At 41.3% G+C, this 15279-nt stretch overlaps 1 protein-coding gene across 1 annotated transcript in view; it reads right to left on the bottom strand.

The window, feature by feature from the left end:
• Window positions 1-456: 456 nt before the first annotated feature.
• The window catches only part of Samd5 (sterile alpha motif domain containing 5), a 53023-nt gene continuing 38200 nt past the window's right edge, over window positions 457-15279 (bottom strand). Inside the window, exon 2 of the mRNA XM_004651136.2 lies at window positions 457-1207. Within this exon, the coding sequence (XP_004651193.1) occupies window positions 1145-1207 (63 nt within the window). The 3' untranslated portion in view covers window positions 457-1144. The remainder of the gene's footprint in view (window positions 1208-15279) is intronic.

The raw sequence follows: 15279 nt of genomic DNA on the forward strand, positions 1-15279 counted from the left end.
ATGTACCTGTAAGTAGTAGTAGGAGGAAGATTCCAGAATACCCTACTGCTCACAGGATCTTGGGAACCATTACATTATTATATTCTTCTGCTATGGCCTCCTTTCAGCTAACTTCTGATCCCCTCAAAATTTGTATTTGGCTATATTTTCTAAGCAGAAAAATAGAACTTCCAACAGCTAAAGAAAATATCCATGAGAATTAGAATTCCGGTTTCATATGAATTTCTTCCCTATCTTCCTCCTCATCTCCTCTGCCCTCCATGTTAGCTGTAAATGAATGAGGCTTCTCATACCCAGTTGCCTTTGTTGAATTCCCTGCCCCAGCCTGCAGTCAGAAGCCCACTGAGGCAGGGGAACGAGACAGTGCAACCCAAGCAAGACTGGGGCCAGACAAATCTCCACGTAGGCAGGAAATCCTTCTGTGAATAAAAATGGTTGGTTCTTCCTCAATATAAATCAGAGCACAATACTCCTAATAGTTTTACTTCAAATAGATCAAATTGAAGAAATTTTCTTTTGGGGGGCAAAGTATATCAATTTGCCAGCTCTACAATTATACCTATACATGAAATAACTATATCAAGTACCCTAAAATAAGACTTCCTTCACCAAACTAGTCTACATAGAGTTATAAGAAGTATCGTCACTTAATTAAAACAGAGTCCTACATGAAGTGAGATAAAAATGCATGTTAAACTATCAAATGAAAGCTACTGTTCTCAAGATAAAAGCTAATTTGGAAATGATATAATAACTAGTTGTCAGAAACCTAATTTTTAATATTATACTTAAAATTAGTAATTACTCAAGTGCCTTAGTCAACCCATCTATTTTCATGAAGAATTCACAGAACAAAGGTGAGAATCCCAAGAGATATAAAGACTGCGCCCCATGTGCTGTATGCTTTTAAAGCTGAACTCGGTATTTCTTCAGGTACAGTATTTCACTGCCTTGTTTCTAGCTACTAAAAGTCAGTTACCCAGTTTACTAAGTTGATTATTCCAGAATTTTCCAAGCCAAAAGTTAAGCTGACGAATATTTCCAGGGTCACCATCCAGTTCCCTTTGTGAAAGAAGGTTCTAAATATGCCCTTTTCCAGTCTTCAGCACCTCACCAGTCCTCCACGAGTTCTCAAAAATGATATCTAGCGGTTCTGTGATGACTTCGGCCAATTCATTAAGTACTCTAGGATGCCAGCCATTGGGACCTGTGGATTTGAACATATCTGGGTTATTGACGTTCTCCTTTAAGCCGTTCTTCCCCTAGTCTCTCATGGGTTCCTCCTGGTCCTGTCTTCAAGTCAGGCTAGTCCCTTTCTGCTTACCATGTGGAGTTTAGGGGAAGGAAAAGCTTTTCAAGTCTTTTTTGTTTGTTATTGTATCAATTTTCTGTCAAGCAAATAAATGTGTTTTATTCTTCTCAAGCTTGTACTTTATTTATTTATTTTTCCTGTGCTTTACTTAAAATGGTCTGTTTTCCTTTTATGTTCCTTGTAAGAAAAGGAAATTTTTTAAAAAATCAAGTCTGCCTTGTAATAGTTTGCCTTCTTAAATACTACTACTCAATACACATGTCAGTAACTTTAATAATAAGGCAATAGTCACCATCCTACAGACAGTTTAAACTCTAAAGGCTTCCTGCCTCACACTTCAAAGGGTAGTGTACTATTCAGCTCATATCTGTGTCCATGAGGACTAATCCAAGGGCATCTTCCAAAATAAAGAAGATTCACAATCATGTTTAATCATTATCATTTGTGTACATAAACAATAGTTTCTCCTGCAAGGCTTCTAAGAAAAGGATGAACTGGACTGGGGAATAAGGATTTCTCACAAAGCTGTAAGTAACGTAGTACAATTCATTCCCTATGTGACCAGCAGGGTTTGCGCTCTCAGGTTCACATTGCCTAGTCATTGCCAACTTCTAATGGATGAAGAAAGTTTTACCCTCTTCATTATCACAATGACCCCTCCTGCCACTAAAAGACAACAATGGATTACAGTTTTTTGGCCATCTGTCATGCTCTGCCTCGTACCAAGAATGTCCCGACAGGTCCAGGATGGACAAAGGAGAGGGAAAAGGGTTAGAAGCAAAGAGAAAGGTACTTGAGCTTGTCCCGGATGTCATATTGCTTGGATCCAGAAAAAGACTGAGAAAAGGTTAAAGTATTTTTTATTACTTTATTTATTTATTTATTTGAGGAAGAGTGTGACAGAGAAAGCCGTAGATAAAGAGAGAAAGAATGGGTGCTCCAGAGCCTCCAGCCACTGCAACAAACTCCAAACGTATATGACACCTGGCTTTACATGGGTACTAAGGAATCAAACTTGGGTACTTGGGCTTTGCAAGCAACAGCCTATATCACTGAGCCATCCCTACAGCCCCTTGAATCCATTTTTTTGTTTTGTTTTCCTAGTTTCTTTCCTTTTAGCCTTAAACCCTGATTTATCCTCTGAAGTTTAGCAAGTACCAAAGGAATAAAAATCTCACTCCAGACACCATAAAGACGATGTTAGAGGACAAATCTGTGCATTTCTTCCAGAATCGCAATTTGTTTTTACATATCTTTGACTTACCCCTGCTCCAAGAGCCATCCACTGCTGGCAATATGTTAGTGAATATGTCATTATTAATTAGTTTGGGGGAGACTGTTTGGCAATCACATCTGAATGAGTGGAAAGGATTACTATCTGTGCTCAGCAAGTTTCTTCTCTGGCAATAGGCTATTTATGGGTCTCTGCTTGCATTTTTGACTCTAACACCAAAAAAATCTTACTAAGAATTGATACATGCAAAACGTCTAAGAAACTATCCTACATTTAATGCCTCTATTGAATTCACTTCCCACTTTATCTGTGAAAAAGTAATTTTATTTTTAAATTTTTGTATGTAGATTTATATGCAATGTGATATATATACATAATGTGTGTGTGTGTACATGGCTCACGCACATGCAGTTGGAGGCTAGAGTAAACCATCAGTGTCTTTCTCTATCACCCTCTGTATATTTTTTGAGATGGGGTCTCTCCTTCAACCTGTAGCTGCCATCCATCAATGAGCCCCAGCAATTCTCAGCTCTCCACCCCTAGCCCCATGGACTGAGGCTATAGACATAAGTACATAGTCACACCTAGCTATTTACATGAGTTCTGGGGAGTCAAACTTAGCAGTCTCCAGCAGAGAGGACCTTATGCTCAAGTAGATAGAGTTCCTAACCACTGAGAAATCTCCCAGCCTTGAAAAAGTAATTTTCAATGTGTCTTGACAAACCAACATGTTGGAGCATCTTGGAAGTGTGGGGAAGTGTGGGGAAGTAAGATGAAGTCCTGCCAAGGAGGGAGGTCACTAGAATACACAGAAGGTCATGTTGCTTGATCATTAATGCCCTAAGGACATTAACAACAATAATTACATTTACTACATGGTGTGAGATAACTAGCTGTTTATATCAGAAAAAATAAAACACAAGTAATACAAAGAGCCTTAGATTATAATGTTAAGCATCACCAGAATGCAGAAAGATCATGGTGAAGAAAGAAAAAAGTCATGATTACAACCTGCCTGGGGGGGGGGGAGGGGCAGAATTCTGAATTAGATCAGCAAGATGGCCTTCCCTACTGCCCCAGTCAGCTTCACATTGCTGGGATGAACGTGCAGACCAGACACAGTTATGGGAAGAAGGGAGTTTATCAAAGCTTACAGATCTAGGAAGCCGGCCTCCTTTCACAGCTCCAGGCAGAGAGAAAAAAGCTACCACAACTAACACAAGCAAGTACATTCCAGGAGTCCCAGGCAGAGCTCAAGCACTCTGCATATCTCTAGGCTGAAATTCAGATCCACCCCCATACCTTAGAGCTGAACCTTAGGACCCATCCACGGTGACACCAGATTGCAAGCTTGAATAAAACTCCTGAATACTTTGGGGGATGTCCATTCAAACTACCACACCTACCTTGCATGTTCCAGGAACATATAAGAAGAGAGGAAATGTCTTTAAGCAGGTTATCAGTCTTAAAGCTTCAGCACCTACCAGTTTCAACTCATCTGGAGACGTGGACCATGAAGTCATTTCACAAACTTAACCACAAGCCAAAAGCTTCCCACACCTCTCTTAACTTTGGTCCCATGAAAACAAATTGGGTTTATCTAACAAGCCCAGCCTTGCAATTCACTATTTTTCACATTCTCTGGGGAAGAGTGTGGGAGGCAGACGAACAGGATTTCCACAGTTGGGTCATGGAGGATTTCAAGACACGAGAGCCCTTACAGAGCATGGTAACGAGAAGAGCACATGTCACTTCACGAGGTAGGAAATGTTAGTCATTTCCCTGTAGCAAACGCTCTTCATGCTCTGATGGCTGATGTACGCTGTGACATCCCAGAGCCTGGTCCTGACAGATCCCACTCACACAGGATAGAAATAAACAGACCGAAAACTTCTGACAACAAGCAAACTGCTTAAAAGAACTCTTCAAGGACAAATGTGTATTGCACAGAGCTGCTCCCTCACCACACATTTTTTTCATAACTCTTTTTCCCCCTAAATTATCTGGCATTCTTCTAGGAAGAAAAATGAAAAAAAGGGGGGCTTTCTTCACTCCATCAAGAAAACAACAATCTGTTCAGAGTTATTCATATATATATTATATTATTATTCATATATATTATTCATATATAATATATTATTCATATATCATATATATACGTATATATATGTATGTATGTATGTATGTATGTATGTATGTATGTTATTTCTTGGCTACAGTACATGGCTGACTTAAAAGTCATGGGATATAGCTCAGGGGTAGTATGCTTATGTGGTATGCAAGAGGTCGGGGGTTCAATTCCCAGTAGTGTGGAAAGTAGGAAGGGGCTGAGAAAGTTAACTCTTCACACCTACACCTTTCTTCAAAGTGTATTAAAGCCAACCCCAGGAAGAATGAACATCACTTTATGTTTCAGATTCATACTTGCCTTGAAGCTTTCCTTTTTTTTTTTTTTTGTATTTTTTTTTGTTTGTTTTTTGGGGGGAGTTTTTTGAGGTAGGGTCTCACTCTGGCCCAGGCTGTCCTGGAATTCACTATGTAGTTTCTTAGGGTGGCCTCAAATTCACAGTGATCCTCTGATCCTCCTAACTCTGCCTCCTGAATGCAGGGATTAAAGATGTGAGCCACCACACCCAGCTGCTTTCCTATTTTATTTTAATAAATATTTTTATTTATTTTGTGCAAGCAGAGTGAGAGAGAGAGGAGATACAAACAGAGAGAAAATGGGCACACCAGGGCCTCCAGCCACTGCAAACAAACTCCACACGCATGTGCCCCTTGTATTTCTGGCTTACGTGGGTCCTGGGGAATCGAAGCTGGGTCCTTTGGCTTCACAGGCAAATGCTTTAACTGCTAAGACATCTCTCCGGCCCATACTATATTTAAAAGTTTTGTTAAAGGATTTTTTTCTAATGGCTGAGTCTCAGAACCACATGAAAGCAGCTGTGGTGACAAAGACCTATAACCTAGTACTCTGGAGGTAGAAACAGAAGGATCCTGGGTCCAAGCTCATTCTTAGCTACAAAGTAAGTTGAAGGCCAGCCTGGGATACATGAAACTCCTTCTCAAAAAAAGGAGTGCTGGGCTGGAGAGGGGCCTTAGTGGTTTGGGCATTTGCCTGCAAAGCCAAAGGACTCAGGTTCAATTCTCTAGGACCCACATAAGCCAGATGCACAAGGTGGCACATATGTCTGGAGTGGTTTCAGACCCTAGTATGCCCGTTCTCTCTATCTATCTACCTCTCCCTCTCTCTCTCTCTCTCTTTCCCTCTCTCAAATAAATAAAATAAATAATTAAATTTAAAGAAAAAAAGAGTGTTAAATTTCCTGCCAGGTGTGGTGATACATGCTTTTAATCCCAGAACTCAGGAGGCAGAAACAGAAGGATCCCTGTGAGTTCAAGGCTAGTCTGGTCTACATAATGAATCCCAGGCCACCCAGTGCCACATAGTGAGACTTTATTTCAACAAAAACAAAAATATATATAAACAGGGTATGGTGCATACACCTTTAATCCCAATACCAGGGAGGCAGATATAAGGAGGATAGCTATGAATTTGAGACCAGTCTGGGACTAAAGAATTGGTTCTAGGTCAAACTGGGCTAGAGTGAGATCCTACCTCAAAAAAAAAAAAAAAAAAAAAAAAAAGCTCTAAATAAATGAATAAGTGCAGCAGTTTGCAGTGTCTACATGATCGTCTCTGTGTTCGTGTTCATAAGCAAGCACTCAGAGAATCATGTCCTCGGTCTGTTTCTCCCTCACTGACTAACAGCAGAACACCTTGTTAGTCTTCACATAAGAAAGCCACCCCAGCCTAATGCATGGGACAACTGTGCCTTTCTCAGTGTCATTTGTTTAAGCCTTTGGGAGGCTCAGGAAAGCCTATGCTTTTGCAGATAGCTGGAAGTCCTCTCCCATGCCACATTTCTTTCAAAGTTAGAATTCTATTCTGAGAAAGAGAGGGGCAGAAAACATTCAGTCCACAAAGAAACCATTGCTCTGTGCTTCGAAATCCAGATTTGTGAGATTAGCGTTTCCCAGTTGATTATTCTGATTTCATTATTTACTTATTTAAGAGAGAAATGGGGAGGGAGAGAAGGGAGAAAGAATGAACATGGCTCCTGCAGCTGCAAATGAACTCCAGATGTAGGTATCACTTCATACATCTGGCTCTACATGGCTGTGAGGAATCAAACTTGGATCGGCAGGCTTTTCATGCAAGTGCTTTTAACTGCTGAGCCATAGCCATCTCCCCAGACCTACCTATTCTGATTTTTTTTTTCTCAAGGTAGGGTCTCGTTCTAGTCCAGGCTGACCTGGAATTGACTATGTAGTCTCAAGGTAGCCTCAAACTCACAGTAGTCCTCCTACCTTTGCTTCCTGAGTGTTGGGATTAGAGGTGTCAACCATCAGGCCCAGGGCCCCATTCTGATTTTTACCCAGCTTCAAATATGTTATTCTTTGAGCTTGTGATTCTCCGTACTTAAAAGCAACCAGAGCTTTGGGCAAATTAAACCATCGTGAAGTTAAGTTCTCTGACGAGATAATACACTATAGATTGTAGTTTAATAAGCAGTGTCAAAAAATAAGACACAAATTCTCTGTATTTCTGTTGCTTAAGTAATAACTGGTAGATCTTTGTGATTAATTAATAGTCTATGTAATTTCCATACAGCTTTTTGGGGGCGAAGCAACTGTTTCCTAGAAACTTTACTAAGAATGACTGACGGTATCATGTCCTCCTAGATGATAAAAGAGGGATGTCACCACTGAAACTATCGTTGGCAACATGATTTTTTTTTGTTTGTTTATGTCGTGACATACTCGAGCTAAGTTGTCTGACACCATGCTGCCACACTGGCCACTGTTATAAGACCCAGCAAGATGGGCTTCACTTAGCAAGAGGAGATTTAAATATTGTCTGTTTTAACTGTCAACTTCTCCGAGTATAGAGCCCACATGTTAGGCTTGCCTCTTTCTCCTTCAACAGCAGTCTATTTAAGTCTACCCCATAGTGTGATGTTTTCATTTTCACATTAAATTTATCACCAAAGTAAATTCCCGTTGAGAAATTGCAATCTAGAAAGTCAGTTTCTGGGCTGGGGAGATGGCTTAGGTCGGTAACGGTGCCTACCTGCAAAGCCTAACAACCAGAGTTTGATAACCTAGTACCCACATAAAGCCAGGTGCACAAGGTGGCACATGCATCTGAAATTTGCAGTAGCTAGAGGCCCTGGTACAACCATTTTTTTTTTCTCTCCTTGTAAATAAATAAGTAATATTTTAACAGTCATTTTCCTTTGCCTACATAGGTAAAAAGTGACTGATATATGTCCACTAAGCCTATGTACGTCTTCATGGTCATCTTTCAGTTGTCTGGATGATTGGAGGGTTTCCTCTTGGGCTTCTGTTTGGGGGAACACTCAGGCTGGCCCACTGAACCCAACAGGAGGGAATGTACAGAGTTGGCCTATAATTGCAAGCAAACAGCTAGCATATAAATGCATCTAGATATGTATTTTTTAATACTACAGAAGTCATAAAGCAGACTTCCTAGAATCCTACAGACAACAAAGATATTTGGTCTACTCGTGAATGATACACATGGAATGATTATTATTTTTATATAATTTAAACAAACACCAACATGTCATCAGTTAAATCATGACTTCTCTTGCTAACCATCTGATCTGTCTCCATCCTGGTATGTTGGCAAGTGCTGATGTAGTGTCCTGTTTCTGGAACAAATTAAGTGGATTATAGGAAACTGCATATCGCTGCCTCCACTGGCTGCACACGGTTCTAATCTTCACTCGGGACTTATCTCCACATTTTCAGCAAATGCAAAATATACTGGAGAGGCTGCCTGGAAATTTTTCTACCCACTTATTATTCAGAAAACTCTTAGGGACAAATTCAGAAGTTAAAAAAACAAAAGCAGCTCTGTTTATGCTATCCTGGGGGCATTAACTGATTTTATAATTTTTCCAACTGAATAGCTATGTAAATTCTCAACTTTTGTACATGGCTTAAAAAGCAAAGACTGCTTTTGTGCCCTCATCCTCCAGTAGTCAAAGAAGCTGGCTTCCCACATAGAAAAGCTCCTGCAGCACCTTGGTCTCCCCATGAAGGCCAGTACCCCTGGACACTGTCCCTCCTGTCTCCAAGGCCTCCCCAAGACCTGGAGTCAGAGGCACATTTTATCTCCTTCATCAGGAACAAGAATCAGGAATTTAACTGCTGGGGGGTTTGTATTGAGCTCTTGGTTGTTTCATAATAATTAACAACCAGTCACAACAAGAACTCAGGCTTAGGTCATGTCTCTGGAGAAGTTTAATAGCATGGTTAAGGAGGTGAAATGGTAGTGAGTTAAGAACAGGAAGACTGGCCGTATTTACAGACTGCACGAAAGGATCCCATGGAGAAACTACTTGCAAAAAAAAAAAAAAAAAAGGAAAGAGACGAAGAAAGGGATGGATGGAGGGAGGGAGGGAGGATGGAAAGGAGGAAGGGAGAAAGGAAAAGAGGAATGGAGGGAAGGAAGGAAGGAAGAAGGAAGGATAATTAGGGTCCATAACTATTGCAGGGGTCAAGAGTGATAACCATGGGAAAATTCTGAAAGGGGCAACGTCTCACCCAAACTCCTGGGGAAAATTGAGCAGATGAGCCAAGACATCAACATACTTGCGGTGCAGGGCGTGAGGGGATAGCTGGTGGGCAACACACTCCTGCTCCTAAGCACGGATAAGGCCAAGGCTGTTGGCAGGACTGGCGGTGAGGGGACAGCTTTAAGGAGAAGCGGGACAAGGATAAATCTCCGCTGTGACAACTGTGAAAGGAAATTGGTGTGGCTGCTGCTGGAAGGCAGATTTCAACCGGAAGGCACAGGATGACAGTGATGGGTTTTTAGTTTCTCTTCACATTGTACCTCACGGTCTTCAAACACCAGCCACATATGTGATCAAAGAAGGGTCTCTGAATGCCCCAAGCACAGAAGGCCATGAATGCCAGTGAGCACAGGCTCTGAGGTTTTGGCCCTCCAGTGAAGTTCTTTGAAATGTACTTGGTGGCTCTCTTTATATGAAAAGCATTCAGTGATGCGGATCACCATTCAGTGTCCTGGACTATTCAGGGCTCTTGTTCTGTTTCTTTTTCTCGCTACCCCCCCCCCCCGCATCTAACTAGTGCTTACAATAAAATACTTCATTATTGCTGAAGAGACGGTTTCAGTGTTTTCTTGAAAACCCTGAAAGCTAGAGTTTTATTCCCTAATACCCCTATAAAGCCAGATGAATAAAACGGAGCATGTATCTGGAGTTCCTTTCCAGTAGCAAGAGGCCCTGGAGTGATTATTTTCTCTCTCCCTGTTTGTAAATAAAGAGATAAATTTAAAAAAATTAAAGCTTTGGATTTGGGGAGATGCTGTAGTGGTTAAAGGTGTTTGCTTGCAAATCTTGCCAGCTTGGGGCTAAATCTATTACCTAACTAAAGTCAAATGCACAAAGCAAGGAATGCATCTCAAGTTCCTTTACAGCGGCAAGAGGCCGTTGAACAACCATGTAATACCTCTCTCTCTCTCTCTCTCTCTCTCTCTCTCTCTCATTCTCTCTCTCTCTCATTCTCTCTCTGCTTATACATAAATAAATAAAATACTTTTTAATTTTAAAAAATCCATTACTATATGCCAGTGGTCTCTGAAATCACCATTAACCTTAGCATGCTATCTCTTAGTCTAATGGCCAACAATGTAATCACAGTTACAAGTTTCGAGTAATTCTATGATTATCTCTTGTCCCAGCAACAGTAAGCAAACAGGAACTCCCATTGTAGCATGCATGATGCTGAGATGTGTGCTTAGATGCGATATCCCTCCATGTCTTATTCCATGCCAACTTGATGGTGAGTCTGGACTCAGGTTAATACATGAAGATGTTGAGCCTCTAAAGTGTACATAACCTGCCAGAGTCAAGCTGCCCACTGTGGGCACAGCAGCTCTGCCCCACAGCACAGCTCGACCTTGTCAGATTACTGCAATACACTGTTCACATTTGCTTTGGAATCTGTAGTGGTTGGATAACGTACCCCAGCATTCATGTCTCCCTAAAATTTCAGGATGGAGTCTCAGGTGGAAATAGGTTCCTTGTTGATGGAATTAGTTAAGGATCTTAGTTGAAAACACCTGGGATTTAAGATGGCTCCTGAACCCAATCATTGCTATCCTTATTTTAAAAGGGGCTGGAGAGATGGCTTAGAGTTTAAGGTGCTTGCCTGTGAAGCCTAAGGATCCATGTTGGACTGGCCAGATCCCATGTAAACTGGATACACAGAGGTGAGGCAAGTGCAAGGTTGCACATGCCCACTAGGTGGTGCAAGCATCTGGAGTTCTATTGTAGTGGCTGGGGCCCTGGTGGGCCAGTTCTCTCTCTCTGCTGTCTATCTCTCTTTCTCTTGCTTTCTCTAAAAGAAACAAAACAAAAAAAGCAAAAGATAGGCTGGGAAGATGGCTCAGCAGCTAAAGCTAGTTGTTTGCAACACCTAACAACTCAAGTTCAATTCCTAGCACCTGACACAAATGCTGCCTATATCTGTGATCCCAAAGCACTAGTGATAATGGCAGACAGCAGGAGAAACTGAAGCTCATGGTCGCTTGCAGCAGCAAGACCCAGCCTCACAGAAGGTCTAAGAAGAGTACACACACACACACACACACACACACACACACACACACACACTGAGGTTGCCCCCTGACCTTCACATGCTGGCCATGGTGTGTACACACACATGCATAAATAACAAAAGCTAAAGAATATGAGATTCTGAAATACACTGGCAAGGTGGTCAAATGAGGCCAAAATCTCATTTGGAGTGGTCCTGCTATATGCTAACATTACCAGCAGCCACGGGAGGCCAGCAGGAGAGAGGGGGTCTCCCGAGAGCCTCTGGAGGAAGCTGAGCCTGCCAACACCTTAGGTTTACACTTCAAGTCTCCATGATCATAGGAAAAGAAACCTCCATCGCTTTAGCCACTCAGCTTGTGATACACATTTGTTTCCTAGGCAAGTGCCTTCCTTATAATCACCCCACACCTACCTATCTGACTCAGTCCCAAGGAACTGGGACCTTCGGGCCATGAAGGTGAGATGACCTTTCTTGTATGTGAGAGGATTTGCAAAGACGGCTGGTCTGCTCTGAAATCCCTGCTTCTCTTGGGGACTAGGCTTTTGCCAGCCTTGAGAACAGCAAGGGCTTTTGAAGTGACTTTGGCAATTCTGAGCAGAGCATCTAGTCTAAGGCCCCAAATCCTGAAGTGTGGCCTCCACTGGGCCTTGATCTGAGCTGCCAAATTGGAATGAGCAGGGAAGCAAGACATTTGCCCTAATCCTGCTCAGCAGTTCTCTGCAAGGCGTATTTGCATGTTTAGTGGCAGCCTGAGGGAAGGCTCGCTCGTCCAGGGGACCTATCCTGTTTCCCACCTCTCTCCCTTGTCTCTAATGCTGGCAGGGTAAAGAGAGACCTTTGGCAGAAGGCTTTGAGAGAACATCAAATACAAAGTCAATGGATCAACTCTCAACAGGCTAGCCTCATCCAAGTGAATTTTGAGGACGTGTGAACAGGTTACTTGAAACAAACAAACAAACAACAACAACAAAAAATAAATAAACCATGGAAATCAGGCTGAATTTCATCTTAACACTGAAGGCCCTGAGTCACACACACTGCGGCTAGATAGTGACAGCTCCAAGAGGAAAGTATGAGAGCAATGTCCACACCAGAAAGCACATCGTGTAGCTCAGATCACCGTGTCCATGGTGGGTATATCTGTTACGGGAGGGCTGGGTCGAGGAGGAGGTGTGAAGAGAGAACATGTAAAACATACCACCTCAAATCAAGCCAGCCACCTTGCAGGTCACTGTGAGAGTCCTTTCCTTGCAAGATAGATAGAAAATCCCCCAGGAGGGAACAGCACAGGGCTAAGAATCCACACACACACAGACTCTAGATTCAATCCCCAGTCCTGTTACTCCCTAGAGGGATAATCTGCACCCATTCAACCTTACGTTCTTTTGATTTATGTTTTAAAATATGTTTATTTATTTATCTTTATTAGATATGGACTCAGTCCCTGCTCTGCTCTATGAAAGAGGAACAAAAGCATAGCCTACATCTCAGAGGGCCGTTGCCAGGAAATACAGGCATTAGCTTATTTATTTGTAAGGCTGTTAAGAACAGTATTTTGTGGATGGAGAGATGGCTCAGCAGTTAACGTACCTGCCTGCAAAGCCTAACGACCCTCCTTTGATTCCCTAGTTCCCACGTAAAGCCAGATGCACAAAGTGGCACATGCATCTGGAGTTAGTTTGCAGCAGCTAGAGGCCATAGTATGCCCATTCATTCTTATGCATTCTCTCTCTCTCCTTGGAAATAAATAAATAAAATATTTTAAAAAGAACAGTATTTAGTGCTGTGTAAGTCTATCTAGCAGTTGAATGCATCTCCTAGCATTTATATCTCCTATGAAAGACATGGAATTATATGACTTGGTCCAATCACTGGAGGATATAAATCCACCCTAAGGAGGCAGAGATATTGGGACACATCTTTAGGACAAAATCGTAATGGATGCTCAGCAGTATTAGTGAGTTAGCCATCCACAAACGTTATTAAAATAAATCATGAATAATGTGTATGCTTTAAGCACTGTTTAGCCATTATCTTTTCAACATTTCATTTAGCTTTGTGAAGCATGCCTTACAGGACATAACTACTATACTAGGACTTCTCAGCTTGTTGAAGCATGAAGACCACGTTAATTGTTTTAAAAACATAGACTCCCCCCACAACCAGGCATGTGTGTGTGCGTGTGTACACAACATCTGAGCACACCCACAGCATAAACTTGCTGTCTTTTTTTCTTGGTTAACTGACTTTTGCTGAGGAAAAAAAAAAATTGCCTTAGAAGTGGCAGAGACTTTAAGAACTTCAAATATATTTATATAAAATGTATTGTTTATGGAGCAATTCACTGACAAGAGTTGGTACCCAAATAGGTTTCAGATCTCTTGTATTAATTCAAGACTCCATGTTCCTTGGATTGGGAGCATTTTTTCTGGGGATTAGAATTATATTAGTAGCTAAAATTGGATTCTTAAAGAAGTTCAAATACATCGAAATAAAATTAGCAAAAAAAAAAAAAATTAACTGAGTTAAAGTCAGATCCCAGAACCTGCACTCCAAATATAAGTTGAGTGGTCTCTCCATGCTTGCCATGGTTAGTGTAGAGCACTGTGATTTCAAGAGGTGAAAGGCCAACATTTTTCATGTCTTAACTAAGAACAGTTAATTTTCCTTTCCACCCAACCTTCCACAGATAGACCTTGGACTATGTCGTTGCTCACTCCTCCAGGAATCTGACCCCATGCAGCTGAGACATTAAGCAGAGAACACAGATAATCCCATGCAGTTTCTGCAGGAACCACGATTCCAGAGATAAAATAGGAAGGGCTCACATTTCCTGAAACTAATAATTCAGACTCATGGAAACATTTCTGAGAGAAAGCACAGCCCAATGGGTTGGATATTTTTCAGAAAATTTAAACTAGGATAAAAGGATTTCAGAGATTCCCTTCTCTGTATAACACAGGACACAGTCTTAGCTACAGGCTTCAGTCCATTAGATGTACACACGTGTGTATGAGGATGGACGTATACATGTGTGCATGCACACACACACACACACACACACACACACGCACACACATGCTACAATCATATTTTAAGAAAAAGTTCTTTAATGTTTTTTTCTTTCCCATTTCTGTTGAAGATAAATATAAAATAACCTTTCACATTAAAGAAAATGTTTTTATTTTCAGACATAATGTGCAAAATCATGCTACTTAACATCACATTATATTCACAGATCATGCAAGTTAAATAAAGACACCTTGCAGGTTTCTTAATATAGATTCAGCTAAGATTAGTTATGCATCTGCCACCTTAACATTCAGATTGGGCAGGGGAAAAAAAAAACAGCCTTAGTTAAAAATCACACTTGCATTGAAAGTGCTTAGAATTTCATGGTTCATTTAAGAGCATCACAATCAAGAATTTAATTATGTCAAAAAAAGAATTATGTCTTCTTAAGTCAAAATTACATCTTCCTCTAATACTCTTCCTCCATCCCACAAACTGAATGGCTTTTCTTAACCTCTGTGGACTTGTTTCCTGACCTATGAAATTAAGAGTTGGCTGGATGATTTTAAAATATACTCTGAACAAAAGGTAAAATGGAATACCTTCTGTTCTATCAGGTTGTAATGTTAAGGTTTTCAGGAAAGTAGCAGAGCCCAGCTCCTAAAGGAATTGGGTTGACTCAATTCCTTCAAAAGGCAATGTTGAGCTGGGGAAATGGCCCAGTGGGTAAACTGCTTAGCATTCCACCATGTGGACCTCAGTTCAGATCCTTAGCATCAATGTAAAAACCCAGCTGTAGGGTATGTCTGGACTGCCAGTGCTTAGGAGGCAGAGACAGGAGAATCTCTGGGGCTTACTGGTCAGTTAATATAACCAAACTGGTGAGCTCCAGGTTCAGTGAGAAACTTTGTTTAAAAAGTTAAGGTGGGTTATAGAGATTGCTCAGCAGTTAAGGTGCTTGCCTGTGAAGCCTAAGGACCCGGATTTGGTTCCACAGAACCCACATAAGCCAGATGCACATAGTGGCATGTGCATCTGGAGT

This window comes from Jaculus jaculus, chromosome 9 (assembly GCF_020740685.1).
Source record: "Jaculus jaculus isolate mJacJac1 chromosome 9, mJacJac1.mat.Y.cur, whole genome shotgun sequence".
Lineage (NCBI taxonomy): Eukaryota > Metazoa > Chordata > Mammalia > Rodentia > Dipodidae > Jaculus > Jaculus jaculus.